This window comes from Eptatretus burgeri, chromosome 6 (genome assembly GCF_056783735.1).
Source record: "Eptatretus burgeri isolate ZD-2024b chromosome 6, Ebu_testis_v1, whole genome shotgun sequence".
NCBI lineage: Eukaryota > Metazoa > Chordata > Myxini > Myxiniformes > Myxinidae > Eptatretus > Eptatretus burgeri.
The window spans coordinates 103,320,086-103,335,309 of NC_140966.1; the positions used below are offsets into that span (position 1 = coordinate 103,320,086).

Consider the following 15,224-nt stretch of genomic DNA (forward strand, 5'->3'; position numbering starts at 1 on the left):
TTAATTAATTAATTATTACGTAAGACTTTATGTTTGTTGGTGTGTGTGTGTGTGTGTGTGTGTGTGTGTGTGTGTGTGTGTGTGTGTGTGTGTGTGTGTGTGTGTGTGTGTGTGTGTGTGTGTGTGTGTGTGTGTGTTTATATCTGTAAATCATAGAAAAAAAAAACCAGGACTGGCCCAATTTGCATACGTGCTAGTAGTACCCAGGGTCAGGTCAGGGGTATTTTTCTTTCCAAGTAGATTTACCTTTTGGATGTACAGACCCCAAAACCTCAGGCTCATGCTTAACATCGTGCAGAAAGTCTGTAAAACAGAGATCAGAAGTTCAAGTTGAAATTACAAATAGCTGTTTGGGTCATCTTTGTATGCAGAACAATCTCTTCTTAAAAATATAAAGCCTTAGGCCGGGGGCCAGTGGGACCTACCTTGCACTCAACTATCTCAACTAAATATCTCAACTTCTGGTGCATGGAAATTTATAAATGAGGAATCCACACATTTGTTGGAGAGTCAAGGAATAAAGTGAACATATTTCCTTTGTTGTCAGAGATGTAGAATAATGTTTGGATAGCTTAAATACATGCAAAAATGGAAACAGCTTAAGAAAGCATAGTGCAAATGAGTTATTTTTCTGGGAACATCTTTTTTCTGATACTTGGGATATATATGAACACTGTGGTATCAGTGAAAAATTGTCACAGGGGGGTGCAAGGAAGGTCCCACTGGTCCCCGGCCTACCTGAGCTTGTAAAGTCCCATTGTAAGAAACACTCACGCACCATGTTGCTACAAGTGGCACTTTTGTGAAACAATCCCTTTTTTAAGCGATGAATTTCAATACAAAGCAATTCTTTTGAATTCAGGTATCAAAACTCATTGAATTGCAGGAAACAGGGAGAAAAGCATCAACAGCCAAAATCGGTCAAAGGGAAAACAGTGGGATGGCGACAAACGGATGCACCACTGCACAAGGAGAGGAAACTGTAGCACAAGGATGAGAAGAGAGTCTCAGCTGGTGTGGTATAGCTCAATCGTGGAAATGGGGGAGACCATGAAGTGGTGCTGCGCAGCGGACTCAAAATTCTGTAGGGAAGAACTCGAGACAACTGAATGAGGAAGACAGTTCTGGAGGCAACAAAAGAGGATTTTGAAAGGATGGAGGTAAGAGTGGAGTTTGGACTTGGGGAAGGTAACAAGCAAACGGTTTCTGGCAGAACGCATATGACGTGGAGGAGCAGGGGAAAGGTGGGATAAAATCCACAGAACATCGATTTAAGTATACTATCCAGTAACGACTGCGGGTATCCCAACCACAAGGAGAAGCAGAGGTTTCGTTAATCATTCGTCGGAGCAAAATAAGCAAATGAGAAGGCAGGGGGAAGCAAAACCACAAGAGAGCTGGTAAAGAGAAACTCACCATTTTGATCCAAAGCCTCCAATTCTTCGGGTTCGATCTTCACAACACGCAACAGATCTGCGCAGGAACCTCCCGTCAAGAAAAGTGAATGGTACGTTACTTCACAAAGAAAATCCGAACAAAGCAAGGACAACTTGCGTTGTTGTAAACCAAACAGACCGTTACACAGCGACACTTTTCTTCACCCACTCACATGCCATGCCCTTTCATGCTGTATATCACGATATAGCACGGTTCTTTGAAGTACTGTCAGACGCCGCTATCCATGGATTTGCTATTCGTGAATGCCGTGTATCCGCACGCCATAAAGTGTGACCTGCTTCGACATTCACGTGCTCGCAGTTTTTCTTTTCAATTTTTTTGTTTTTCTTCTTTCACTTCAGGGCTGATCTCCCATATCCACCTGGGAGATTGGAAATCCGCCAACATCACAGCATCGACTATAAACGGATGACGTGCGTGTGTGTGAGTGAGTGTCTCGTAATTTTTGTGTCCATTAATTACATGCTATTGGATGTACCTTTTGACCCTTTAAACTGTTGAGACCCCTTTGACCTTTGAAGACCCATGAAGATCCCCAAGACCCTAAAGTCCCCGAGGACCAAAAAGACAGGAATAATTAAGGGTGGGAATCGTATAATTATTTATAATTAATGGCAGGAATCTGTCTGTTTTTATTTGTTATTGTCTGTAAGTCTGTCCGTGGCCGACAGGTCACAAATTTTAACTGATCTTCACGAAACTTCACCACATGGTCGAGTTTGTCACAAGGAAGAAGCCTATTGGTTTTGAGGTGATAAGGTCAACAACTTAGGTGAGATTTCGAAAATCCTCAATTTTCATCCAGGTCAGGTCAGGTATGGGAGCATGTGCCAGAACAGCAAGTCGCTGCGTCCACTTTCCGCCGGTACTCCAGGGGCCTCCGTCTGGCCATCCCCCAGGCAGATGCCATGCCCATCCCCATCTCCTTGAGATGATGGTCAACCTGTTGCAACCATGAGGCACGTGGTCGACCCACTGGCCTCCTCCACTCATGAGACTCCCTCGCTGAGAGAATCTGGTGAGCAGGATCAGAGTCAGGAAAACGAGCCACATGTCCATACAGCCGCAACTGACGCTCACGGACTATGCAGGTAACAAATCTCATCCGAGTCTCTCTCAGCAACCGCTCGTTGGACACAAAATCCGACCAGTGATAGCCAAGGATTCTCCGAAGAGACCTGGTACCAAAGGAATTAAGTCTCCGTCTCAGATCCTTGGTCAGAGTCCAAGTCTCGCACCCATAGAGCAAGACTGGAAGTACCAAGGACCTGAAGACTCGGACTTTCGTCCTCCCGCACAGGTACCGGCAGCGCCACACCCCATGATCCAGTGAATCCATGACTCCCCAGGCCGACCCAGACGTCTATTGACCTCTGACTCGCAGCCAGCAGAGACATGAATATCACTGCCAAGGTAAGTGAATCTCTCCACAACCTCAACATCCTCACCACAAACAGACACAGACAGGACAGCAGCATCCAAGATGTCACCGAAAGCCTGAATCTTAGTTTTGACCCAAGAAACCCGTAATCCCAACGGCTCCGACTCCTCATTCAGCACTTTGAGGGCCCCCAAAAGGATGTCTAAAGTCTCCGCAAAGATGACTGCATCATCTGCAAAGTCAAGGTCCGAGATCTTGACATTCCCAAATGACGCACCGCAACTTTATCTCTCCGACATCCTCCCTAGAATCCAGTCCATACAAGTGCTGAAAAGTGTGGGGGCAAGTACACATCCCTGACGAACTCCAGTAACAACTGAAAATAAGTCAGAGATGGTACCACCACACTTCACAGCACTCTCAGTACCAGAGTAGAGTTCAGACATCAGATCGATCAGTTTTGGTGGCACCCCACGAAGACCAAGAATCCTCCAGAGGACATCCCGATTCACTGAATCGAACGCTTTACAGAGATCAACATAGGCTGCAAGCAGCCCCTGCCGAAACTCGTCTGCGTTCGGTGAGGACACGAAGTGCAAGGATACGGTCAATCGTTGACCTCTTTGGTGTAAAGCCTGACTGCTCTGGACGCTGGTGCTCAAGCAGATGGTGGCGAACCCTATCAAGAATTATCCGAGCAAAGACCTTGCCCGGCACTGAGAGCAGCGTCACCCCTCGGTAGTTGTTGCAGTCTTGGCGATCACCCTTCCCTTTCCAGAGAGGGACAACAAGGCCCCTCTTCCAGTCAGTTGGGATGATGCCTGTGTTCCAGGCAGAGCACAAAACTGCATGCAACGACACGAGTGCAGCATTTCCACCAGCCTTGAGAAGTTCGGCATGGATGCCACAGATCCCTGGAGCTTTGCCCCGTTTCAACTGGTTCACCGCAGCCCGTGTTTCCACAAACGAAGGTGGACCACAGTTGATTCGAGGGTCAGCAACAGGGATTGTAACACCCGTGACGTCCAACTCGACAGTTGGGGGATCAGCCTGGTACAACCGCTCAAAGTAACCGGCCCAGCGGGCCTTCACTTCAGACTCCTCTGTCAAGAGCCTACCACTCTCTGCTCGAACTGTAGTGCTCCGAGGGATGGGCTTGGATGAACGTAATGCGCGAATTCCCCTGTAAGCGGGACGAGAATCACCTGTCCACAGGTGATTCTCTACCCCCTCACAGATTCCTCGCACATAGGCCTCCTTGTCCACCCTCAGTGCACGTACAGTTTTACGCCTCAGCTCCCTGAACAGCTCAGCTCTGCCATTCAGCCTGGCCCTGCGACTCTGGTCAATGGTATCCAGTGTCCCTTGAGAGACAAAATTCTTCTTTGCCCTGCGGTGAGCTCCAAGGCATCCACCGGCAACATCAAGGACGGTGGTCTTGAAGGCGCTCCACAACTCTTCAGGACTCCCCAAAGCACCCAGACCCCCCAAGTGTCCACTCAGCCTTTTCGCAAACTCCTCAGCTACTCTCTCATCCCTGAGCTTGGCAACATCCAGCCTCGGCTGGGATGGTACCATTCTCCAGGATTTAAGGTGCAGCTTTAGAGTTGCTACAACAAGCCTGTGGTCAGTATTGAGGAACTGAGCACTCCGGTAGACCCTGCAGTTCTGGATCATCCTCCAACGACCGTCAATGAGGACATGGTCAATCTCCTTTGCCACACCGTTGGAATACCAAGTCCAGCGATGAGCTTGAGGGCGCTGAAACCATGAACCAGCCACCCTAAGTCCATGACTTCTTGCAAAGTCAAGGAACTTAGTGCTATTCTGGTTCATAGTTCCTGACCCATGGGGACCAACACACACCTCATAACCGTCCCTATCAGTTCCAGTCGATGCATTGAAATCCCCCAAGACTAGAAGTGAATCTCGTCTGGGGCACTGATCAACCACAGACTCGAGTGTGGCGTAGAATGCATCCTTCACGGTGAGATCACTCGCCTCAGTCGGAGCATAAACAGAGACCAGGGAAATGACACCTAAGGAGTGACGAATCCTTAATCTCATAATACGCTCGTTGACCGGTGTTACCTCAATTATCATTGGGGTCAGCTTATTGGACACAGCTACAGCAACTCCTTGGGTATGATAACCATCAGAGCGACCAGACCAATAGTAGGTGTAACCACCCACCATTATCTCGCCGCAATCCGATCTCCGAACCTCAGAGAGAGCTGCAATCCCGATGTCCAAACGCTTGAGCTCAGATGATAACAGAGACAGGTGATCATCCTCTCTTAGGGATAGGACATTCCAGGCACCCACCCGAAGGGACCGCCTCAGGTTAACCCAAGGAGACCGCCGTCTGGTGGACGACACCTCAGCACCACTCCGACACACTCTCCCGCAATCTGACCCAGGGATGTTACCCCGTGGTTTCCCTCCTATCAAAGATTGGGGGTCCCGAAGGCTTTGCCCCAATCCCGTCATCCGGTGAGCTGCGCTGCGAAGGGAAGCTGCACAGGAGGTACTCCCACGGAGTGGGTTTTCAGATTTTTTTGCGTTTTTGCGTTTTGCGGAATGAAGGGTTTTACGGTGGCCGGAATGCAAATCTGCCACCAACCTCCTAATAAGAAGTGACCCAACTGCAGGAGGACGTCCGCAGACACAGTTGGGCACTAGATATGGATGGCCGTTGGCTCACAAGGAGCTCCTCCGCCCTTTGACAGGTTTTGTTTTTAATCCTGCTGGGTGTCCATATCCAAACACCCTCCTCACCAGAAAACCTGGTGGGGGAGACGGTTTAGTCGCCGACAACCCGACCATGGAACAGGTTAGTACAGGTTTACATGATACCTGTAGCAGGTCACAGATCGAACCTGACAATTTTCATCCGATTGACTTGATATTTGTCGAGAATTTATATTTCAGGTCACTGAATTCAACGAGCCAATTATTTTTGAAGTCAACATCGATCAAAAGGACAACACAGGCCCAAGGTCAACAACTAAGGTGGGATTTATAAAATCCTCAATTTTCATCCCATTGACTTGAAATTTGAGGAGGATTTGCACATCAGGTCACTGATTTCAACCACCAATTATTTTTGAGGTCAACATAGGCCAAAAGTTCAACATCAGCCAAATTTCTTTAAATTGTCAATTTTCATCCATCCATCCATTGGGACCACACTCTGTGCCGAGTGTTAGTGCTGCTTACATCTCCTTGGCTATTGGGCACAATCCTGGACGGGTCGCCACTCCGACGCAGTATACTAGCATGCTGGCACTCACTTTGCCGACCTCGGAAGGATGACAGGCAGAGTCAACCCCACCTGGTATTAATTCAACAGCCAAGTGTGATTTGAACTCAGGATCCTAACCATTAAGCTGACACCAGGCATAAATTTCATCCGATCGACTTGAAATTTGAAGAGGAGTTGGCACATTTGGTCGTTGAATTCAACCACCAATTCACTGGGCTGCATTTGAAATTTTTTTTTTTCAGAAGTCGGCGTTTTCTCAACGGTTCTCATATGTTTTTTGCATGCTGAATTCAGAAATGTATCTCATTTAGCTCAATCAGGTCAAGTTTTAATGCTATCTCAATTTTAAGGAAAAAAAAAATCAAAATTTTTGTTTTTTTAATTAGCATTTTTTAAATTCAAAATCAGACTTACATTGATAGAAAATGTACAAACTATACATATAATGACACACAAGTACACTTAATGTGGAAGAAAGTGCCTTCTCAATTACTTTCATTTCAATTTCAGAAAAATATAGATAAATCGTTGTTTCTGGCAACACCCAACCTCAGTCGCTCCAGCAGTCGCTGTTTTCCTTCGTCTTTTTAATGTTGAATTTCATATTAACGGTACTTGTGCATCATTTTATATATAGTTTGTACATTTTCTGTCAATATAAGTCTGATTTTGAATAAAAAAAATGCTAATTAAAAAAACAAAAATTTTGATTTTTTTTTTTCCTTAAAATTGAGATAGCATCATTAAAACTTATGCCTGGTGTTGGCTTAATGGTTAAGGTAGTGGGCTTGGGATCCTAGGGTCCTGAGTTCAAATCCCGCTCAGCTGTTGAATTAACACCAGGTGGGGTTGACTCTGCCTGTCATCCTTCCGAGGTCGGCAAAATGAGTGCCAGCATGCTGGTATACTGTGTCGGAGTGGCGACCTGTCCAGGATTGTTCCCAATAGCCAAGGAGACTGCTTCGGCGGCACCAACGCTCTGCACAGAGTATGGTCCTAATGGATGGATTAAAACTTGACCTGATTGAGCGAAATGACACATATTTCTAAATTCAGCATGCAAAAAACAGAGACGAACCGTCGAGAAAACCTAGACCTCTGAAATGACGTGGACCAGTGAATTATTTTTGAGTTCAAATTTGTTTTATGGACTTTGCAAGTATCGTGCTCTGCACGTCGTCATCTTCTTGTTATTTGTCTGTCTGTCTGTGAGCAGGATATCTCAAAAAGTTACGCACAGATCCGGATGAAATTTTGTGGACAAGTTCGGTGTGACAAGGACGAACTGATTCGATTTTGGTGAAGATCCGGATCCGGATCAGACTGCTGGAGTTATTTAAAGTGATTCTTCACCATTGAGAGATAGGGCTCAAAAACTATATATATATATATATATATATATATATATATATATATATATATATATATATATATATATATATATATATATATATATTTATCATTGTATAATTATATCTCAAAAGTGTATTGGGGCCCGATATGTTCTCGTGGATTAGGCATTTCAGGGCGGGGGTATGCGCTCTCTGCCGAGTGCCCTTCCAGTTTGATCTTGTGTTGATACATTGGTGTGGTGTTGATGTGGCACAGGTATGATGGGCTGAAGGACCTCCATCTGTGTCTCATTTCCTTATGAAAAAGGGCTTCCTCCTTCCTTTATAAAAAAAAAAAATGCGATCAACTGGTATTTTTGGCAGCATCTCGCATAGCGAACGCTGCTCATCGAGAAGAGCTCAGCGTTCTTCTTCTTCTTCTTCTTCTTCTTCTTCTTGTGAAGACAAAGCATCAATCTCGAGGACTCGGCTCTTGTATATACAACATCCGGATCTCCTTAAATACTGAGCACATGTACACATCCTCACATAGACGGTGCCTTTTAAGAGCGTCTATCATGAACTTTCAAATATATTCGGACATTTGCTTTAAAGTTTCGAAAAGTTCACGTTACTATTTAACGATTATTCCATTTATCGTATTGTAATTCCGTAAATACATTATTTATTTCGTAAATACACGATATATCGTAAATACGTAAAGACATTATGACGCGTCTCGCTATTGGCTTCATCAAGGCACGTGACGAAATATCGGAAGTTGTTGTTGTTTTTTAAAAAAATTAAAAAAAAATTTTAGCCGACAAAATCTTTAGGACGCTGCTCGTGGACACATTTGTCCTTGTTTTTTTTTTAATATTTGGCCTAATTAAGGGCAAGAATCGTAGAATGTTCAAGTGTACGTCTTGAACAACCTCAACTTCGTTGCCCGAATCCATTGTGCGCACACGCCGTTCATCTTCCGTTGCCTTGGTAACACATGGCGGGAACTGGATCCAAGTGATTAACCATTTAATTAAGTGATTATATTGCAAAACGTGAACCAACTCAGCAATGAAATAAATAAACTATCTTTTCATTGAAAAAAAACAAAACCTTGTACTTACGAACAAGGTAAACTGTGTCCACCTGTTCACTGTTCAGGTGTGTTCCACTTCCAATCAGCTTTGCTATCGCTTGCCAAGCCAGCCGTTCCGTTGGAGTGCTTAAGCCACCTGTGGAGCGCTTTCAAAGCTGATTGGTGCTGGAACACACCCCAGGGCCAGGTGAACCACGTTCTCACCGTCACCATCTTCCGGATCGCCTCGAGTACGTTACAACAGTTAACCAAAGCACGAACACGTGTTGTCACCGTAACCCTAAATATAGTTTTTTTTCAATGTAAACATCAAGGGGATATTAAACCGCCCTCATGTTTATCGATTCCCACAAGGTGCTGAAAACGTTTCCTCTCACCTGAGGACTCAGAAGGTGCAGTTTTATTGTCACAGATTTCGGTTCCTTTTTTCACCCTCCCCATGCTCCCTGACAACTCCAAAATCACGCGCTCGTGCAGCTTCAACCGGAAGTTTCGTCATAAGCTCCGCCCACATTGGCTGAAAACACTGACCGGAAGTTTCGTCATAAGCTCCGCCCACATTGGGTGAAAACACTGACCGGAAGTCACCGTTGCATTTAATATTTATCAACACCCCGCTCATGGTATCTCATTATCGTTTCGACAAATAATGTTGATGTTATTCACGTTATTTCTAATTAATCACTTGTACAAAACTGAAATGTCGGCAGTGGAATATCCAGCCACGATAATTGATCTTGATACAAAACGGAAAAGGACACGACGCACATTTGGTGAAGCCATTGTCCGCCATGTTTGTTCACCCATGCGTGCCACACACACACACACACACACACACACACACACACACACACACACACACACACACACACACACACACACACACACACACACACACACACACACACACTGTTAACCTGAAATTTCTCATGGAGGTGGATACTTTGAGACTCATTTCACCTGCTGAAACCCACCCACGTGTGGAGATCGTATAGTAGTCGAGGAGGTCCTGCATACACTGTGATAGTTTAATGGACATTCTGGACGCCATTTCTGCAAGGAGCAGGACATCATGATGATGGACATCACGACCATGGACATCATGACTATGGACACCATGTCTATGGACATCATGTCTATGGACACCATGTCTATGCACATCATGACTATGGATACCATGTCTATGCACACCATGACTATGGACATCATGTCTATGGACATCATGACTATAGACACCATGTCTATGCACATCATGTCTATGGACACCATGTCTATGGACATCATGTCTATGGACATCATGACTATAGACACCATGTCTATGCACATCATGTCTATGGACACCATGTCTATGCACATCATGACTATGGACATCATGACTATGGACATCATGTCTATGCACCTCATGACTATGGACATCATGACAACGGATATCATGACTATGGCCGGAGAACCTCGTGAAACCTGTTTTCATCATGATTTTCGTGAGGGCTGAATGTGAAGGTCCTCACATCTCAAGAATGTAATGGAATGGTTTATTCAAAAAAATATTCATAGCAGCCAAGGCTGAGTTGCAAATATTTCACAAGAATATAGATAAAAAAAAACTGAAAATGTGATTAAAATTGTCATACTGAGAATAACACATCATCTACTAGTGTTCACAAGATATAATCAATAAAAATATTATACAGTACACAAAGTGAGAAAATCTAATCAACAAGTCATTTTCTGTCTGTCTGTCTGGCGTCACACACAGACAATCACGCCAAAATTACTGGGCCAATTGCCACAAAAATTGGCACATCGACCAAATTATAGCTCGTGGTGAACACGAGCTACTAGGGTTCATCTGTAGTTGCAGGGGTTCGGGAGGGAAGGTCGACGAAAATTGACATCAAAGAGAACGAGACACTTGACTTCTTACAGTTATACCTGGATACTGCCAGTGTAGACAGACGAGGACGAGGAAACTAGATGCAGTTGGAGGCCATTCAGCTCGTCATGCCTGCGCCACATCAACACCACACCGATTTATCAACACCACATCAAATAAGAAAAATTCAAAATGTTTTTTTGTTTTAATTAAGTGAGGTTTTTTTTTGTATTTTTTTTTTCTTTCCAGGGGAGGGAGGGGGAATGGGTGGAGACGGTTTTGGGTGAAAAAAAAACCCCACAAAACATCAACCACACAACACCCCTTGACGAGACCCCCACCAACAGCACTCCGTACACAATAACCCATCAATGCTCAAACTAACTAAAAGTCTCATCAACATCCCTATACCCCTCTATCTCCATAACTTCCAGGTACCTATCTAATTCTAATTTAAACGAATCTACTGTTTCTTCTGCCACTACCTTTCCAGGGAGACCATTCCATGCATTAACTACTCTCTGAGTAAAAGTCCACTGCCTTACTCCCGTCTTAACTCTCCTCTTCTTTACTCACAAGCTATGGCTCCTGGTCCTATCAATGTCCACTCTGTTGAATAATTCATCTGCACTTATTTTAGCTCTACTTTTCATTATTTTAAACATCTCCATCATATCTCCTCGTAACCGCCTCCTTTCTAGTTAGTGTATTAAGTCCTTCAGCCGCTCCTCATAGTTGAGCCTAACTAAGCCCGGAATCAATCTAGTAGCCCTGCGCTGAACCCTCTTTATGGCAACTATGTCCTTCCTGAATTGTGGTGACCAAAACTGCACACAATATTCGAAATGTGGCCCTCACTAAATTCCTGCACAATGTTAACACCTCCTCTTTTGATTTATAAATGATCCCCCTCCGAATACAACCGAAAACCCTATTTGCTTTACCTATAGCTGCCCGATTACCTCGCGTGTCTATTACAACTCCCAGATCCTTCTCCTGTGTGGCACGCTCCAAGACTGCCCCTTGCATCCTGTAATCTCTATTTTCATTGTTCTTCCCCATCCCCAACACCTTACACTTGCTCAGGTTAAATTACATCTGCCAATCTTTTGTCCAATCTATGCAAGTATCAACACTTTCCTGAATCTGATCACCACCACCTCTGCTACCACCTTACCTCCATGTTTTGTGTCATCTGCAAATTTGGAAAGCCTCCTCTTCACTCCACTATCCAAATCGTTGATGTAAATAATGAAGAGTAATGGTCCTCATGCTGATCCCATCCGCTACTTGTATCGACATCGAAGAGAGCGAGGAGAGGAGAAGCATCTTCAGGAGAGTTCACTGGATTCTGACTCGACATCATCACATCAAAAGAAAAAAGAAAAAACAACAACAGTAGGTACTGTTAACAATTTTTATTTAAGTTGTAAGCATTCTAAATGAAACTGTAATCATGTGCATTTGTGTTCTTAAACTTTAAAACTTTTCCCTTATGAATCACGAACCGTCGGGAACCAATCCCCCCTTTTCCCATTGAAACAATGCCTTGACATTCGCAGATTCACGGTAGTTTTCAAGAATGTAACAAGGTTCTACCGTACGTCTATAAAATACATACTATAAAACAACATGAGACAAGTCCTGGTGAGTGTCTGTAATCTTTGATTGCTTGTTCTCGTTTATTATTTGCCATTGGTCACTCGTACAAACCTGTAACTCAATGATGGTGGGCCCAATTCTGTGCCTTGACCCGGCCCAGAAATGTGGGGCTTGTCATGGTATGCCGAGTCATGTGAAGTGGTCATAGCAGCAGGTAATGAAAACTTGGTGAGGGAAAGTTTGGGAATCATTTGAAGCCCACAACAGCACCCTGTTTGTAATGTTTAATAGAATACACACCACTTCATGCAGTTATCGCAGAGCACATTGAGTAGTTCGTCAGATATTCAGAGTAGTTAATGCATGGAATGGTCTGCCTTGAAAGGTAGTGGCAGCAGAAACAGTAGATCGGTTTAAATTGGAATTAGATAGGTACTTAGAGACAGACATAGGGTATAGATGGCGAGTACAGCGATATTGACAAGACTTGTTGGTATTCGTGTCGTGATGTCTGTGGGAGGGTCTCATCGAAGGGTGTTTGTGCAAACCTCATCCTACAGTGGCTTTCGTCTCCTCCCCCCCCATTAAAAAAAAGCAAAAACACCCCCCAAAACATCTATTTATAGTCGTTATCATAAAAAATGCTTAATTTGTTCAAATATTGTTATATTTCCAGATATGGCACCTCCATCCTCGCTCCGTTGAGATGGATCTCCGGCCTGAGTTGGGTTTGTTTGGTATGGTGTTGGTGTGTTGCAGGCATGATGAGTCGAATGGTGTCTGAGACGTGGCTGCTGGATGGGGGTAGGTCCGAGACGCGACTTCTGGAGGGGGGTGTAGAGTCCGAGACACGGCCTCTGGGGGGGGGGGGTCCGGGACGTGGCCTCTGGAGGGGGGGGGCGAGACATGACTGCTGGAGGGGGAGGTTCGAGACACGACCGCTGAGGGGGGGTCCGAGACGTGGCCTCTCGAGGGGGGGTCCGAGACGCGGCCTCTGGGGGGGGGTCCGAAACGCTGCCACTGGAGGGGTGTCCGAGACGTGGCCTTTGCGGGGGGGAAGAGGGTCCAAGACACCGAGTTATCCACGGGCGACGACCATCAAACTGGTGTCATAGAGTGGGATTCAGACCTGAGGCATGTTAAACCGTTGCCTCAGACTAAAATTACAGTGTGTGATAAGTTTAAAAAAATGTTTGGCGGTGTCCCACTATGTCAGGTTGAGGCGAACAAGACCAGGAGGGTGCAAGCTGGCTATACACCATTGTGACCTATTTTGACGTTAAAGAAGGATGTTTTGAGGGAGCAGTAGAGTCGTTTCCACTGCCTGGTAGCCTTTTTGACCTGATACCAATTAGCCTGGTGCCCCAAATGTAGCAAATGCCACAAAGCAGCAGGTTGGCATCCCCGCAGCAGCAGATGGATAACATGGCCACGATGGCATTTAAAGAAAGAATAATGGAGAGCATGAAGGTTGAAATAAGAGCTGGGCTGGCTGCGGCGAAGGCTGAGCAGGTTCACCTGTTGGTAAGCACCAAATGGTAGGAAAAAAATGGAGACCTTTACGGGAGATATGGCAGGTGTGTGGCGTGAAATGGTGAACGGTCAGGCTAAGCTTGAAAGCGAGATAGTCGTGTTGAAAGGGAAAGTAGCTGGGTGAACACGAGAAGTAGGATATGTAATTAAAACAAACACAAGGGCAATAGAGGAGTTAAATAAAGCCAAAAAAAGAAATGAAGGGGGACATAATAGCAATAAAGGAATTCAAAAAGAGGCACGATGAGGTGTAACAGAGAAGATGATGGAGATGGGATGGACAATCGAGGTAAGAACGAGGGAGATAGATGAGCGGATGGAAGCAGCGAAAGAACTGGTAGAAGGAGAATATGCCATATATATATATATATATATATATATATATATATATATATATATATATATATATATATATATATATATATATATATATATATATATATATACATATATTGTTGCGGATTTCGCGCCCGCCGGCGTGCTGACGGCCACGTAACTCGAATCGCGGCACGTCGCCCACCGGACGGACAATCCAGTCGTGACCCTCTCGGACTAACGCCGGGAACCAGTCACGGGTGGACCTTTCGGTCTCACCGCGATCGAGCCAATCAGCCCCCGCATGGGATAGGGTTGCTCGCCGAATTCGACCTACCTAAGTACCCACGCGGAGGGTAGACCGGGCGATCGCACCTCGCCGCAGGTCGACTTCGGACACGGGCCACTTAAGCGACCCGTTCCGTACTATCAGAATAACCGAGCGGTGTTATCGTCGACCTCGACGGTTCGATTAATTATCGGGCGTATTCAGCCCACTACTAACCCTTTACGTGAAGCAAGATGGGGATTCAATGGGAGAAATGACGAAGCGAAGCGGGAAACAGTTCAACACAAAGCACATTTATTCGCGGCACACGGGAAGCACACATATTCAATTCCACCAAAAGCACACAGAAAAGACACAATGCAATTTACACAAAAAGCAAATATAAAAGAGAAGACACAATTCAATTTACACAAAAAGCAAATGTAAAAGCGAAAACACAATGCAGAGCTAATACCGACTACCGAGCACACGGCAACACTTATACAATTCTACTTCACAGACGGCGCCGACAACACATACCCAAAACCAAGGAAAAGAATACCCTCAAGGATGAGGCGGGCCTGAGGCCGAGACCGGGTCGCGCCTACCCGTCTGGTGATGAGACGCGGAGCGGCGATGGCGCCTCAACTCCGCGGGCCTCGCGGACAGTGTCTGGTAGGGGGTGGGAAAGGGGCCCCCTTGGTCGCACTATCTCAGCGCGGGGGGGAAACAGGAGGGGGTTGCTGATGCTCGGGGTATAGAGGATCTTTATTATCCCGCGACGAGCGTCTCCACCTCGGCCAGGTCGCGCTGTCGGCCTCCCTCGGGTGCAGCTCCCTGCACGACGCGAGCACCCCCTCGTCTGGTGTCGCCGCCTTTCCACGGCTCCGTCCCCTCCGTTCCAACTCCAACGCACACGACGAGCAGCTCCACCGCCCGCGAAGTCTTGACTCTCTGTTTCCGACTCTCCTACTCTCCTACTCTCCGCCTCTGGACTCTCCGACTCTCTTCTGACTGACGAACACGGTCCTTTTATCCCCCCCCCCCCCGTAGCTTCGCCTTTGACCCCCTCCCTTTGACCTTTCACCTCGCTCCCCAT

At 45.8% G+C, this 15,224-nt stretch overlaps 1 protein-coding gene across 6 annotated transcripts in view; it reads right to left on the minus strand.

Annotated features, from left to right (window-relative positions):
- Window positions 1-9,039, minus strand: part of LOC147025498 (general transcription factor II-I repeat domain-containing protein 2A-like) — an 83,653-nt gene extending 74,614 nt beyond the window's left edge. For 4 of the 6 annotated variants that reach the window (XR_015059640.1, XM_085886960.1, XM_085886958.1 and 1 more), the window contains exons 1-3: window positions 8,912-9,039; window positions 1,417-1,485; window positions 247-303 (exon numbers count right to left, since the gene is read on the minus strand). Coding sequence is in view for 4 of the 6 variants with exons in the window: in XM_085886960.1 (XP_085743086.1) it covers window positions 247-303; window positions 1,417-1,485; window positions 8,912-8,975 (190 nt within the window). In the remaining 2 variants the exon portion in view is untranslated. Of the gene's footprint in view, window positions 1-246; window positions 304-960; window positions 1,125-1,416; window positions 1,486-8,911 lie in introns of all 6 variants that reach the window. The other 2 variants (XM_085886965.1, XM_085886959.1) reach the window with 2 other exon arrangements.
- Between the last annotated feature and the right edge of the window lie 6,185 nt (window positions 9,040-15,224).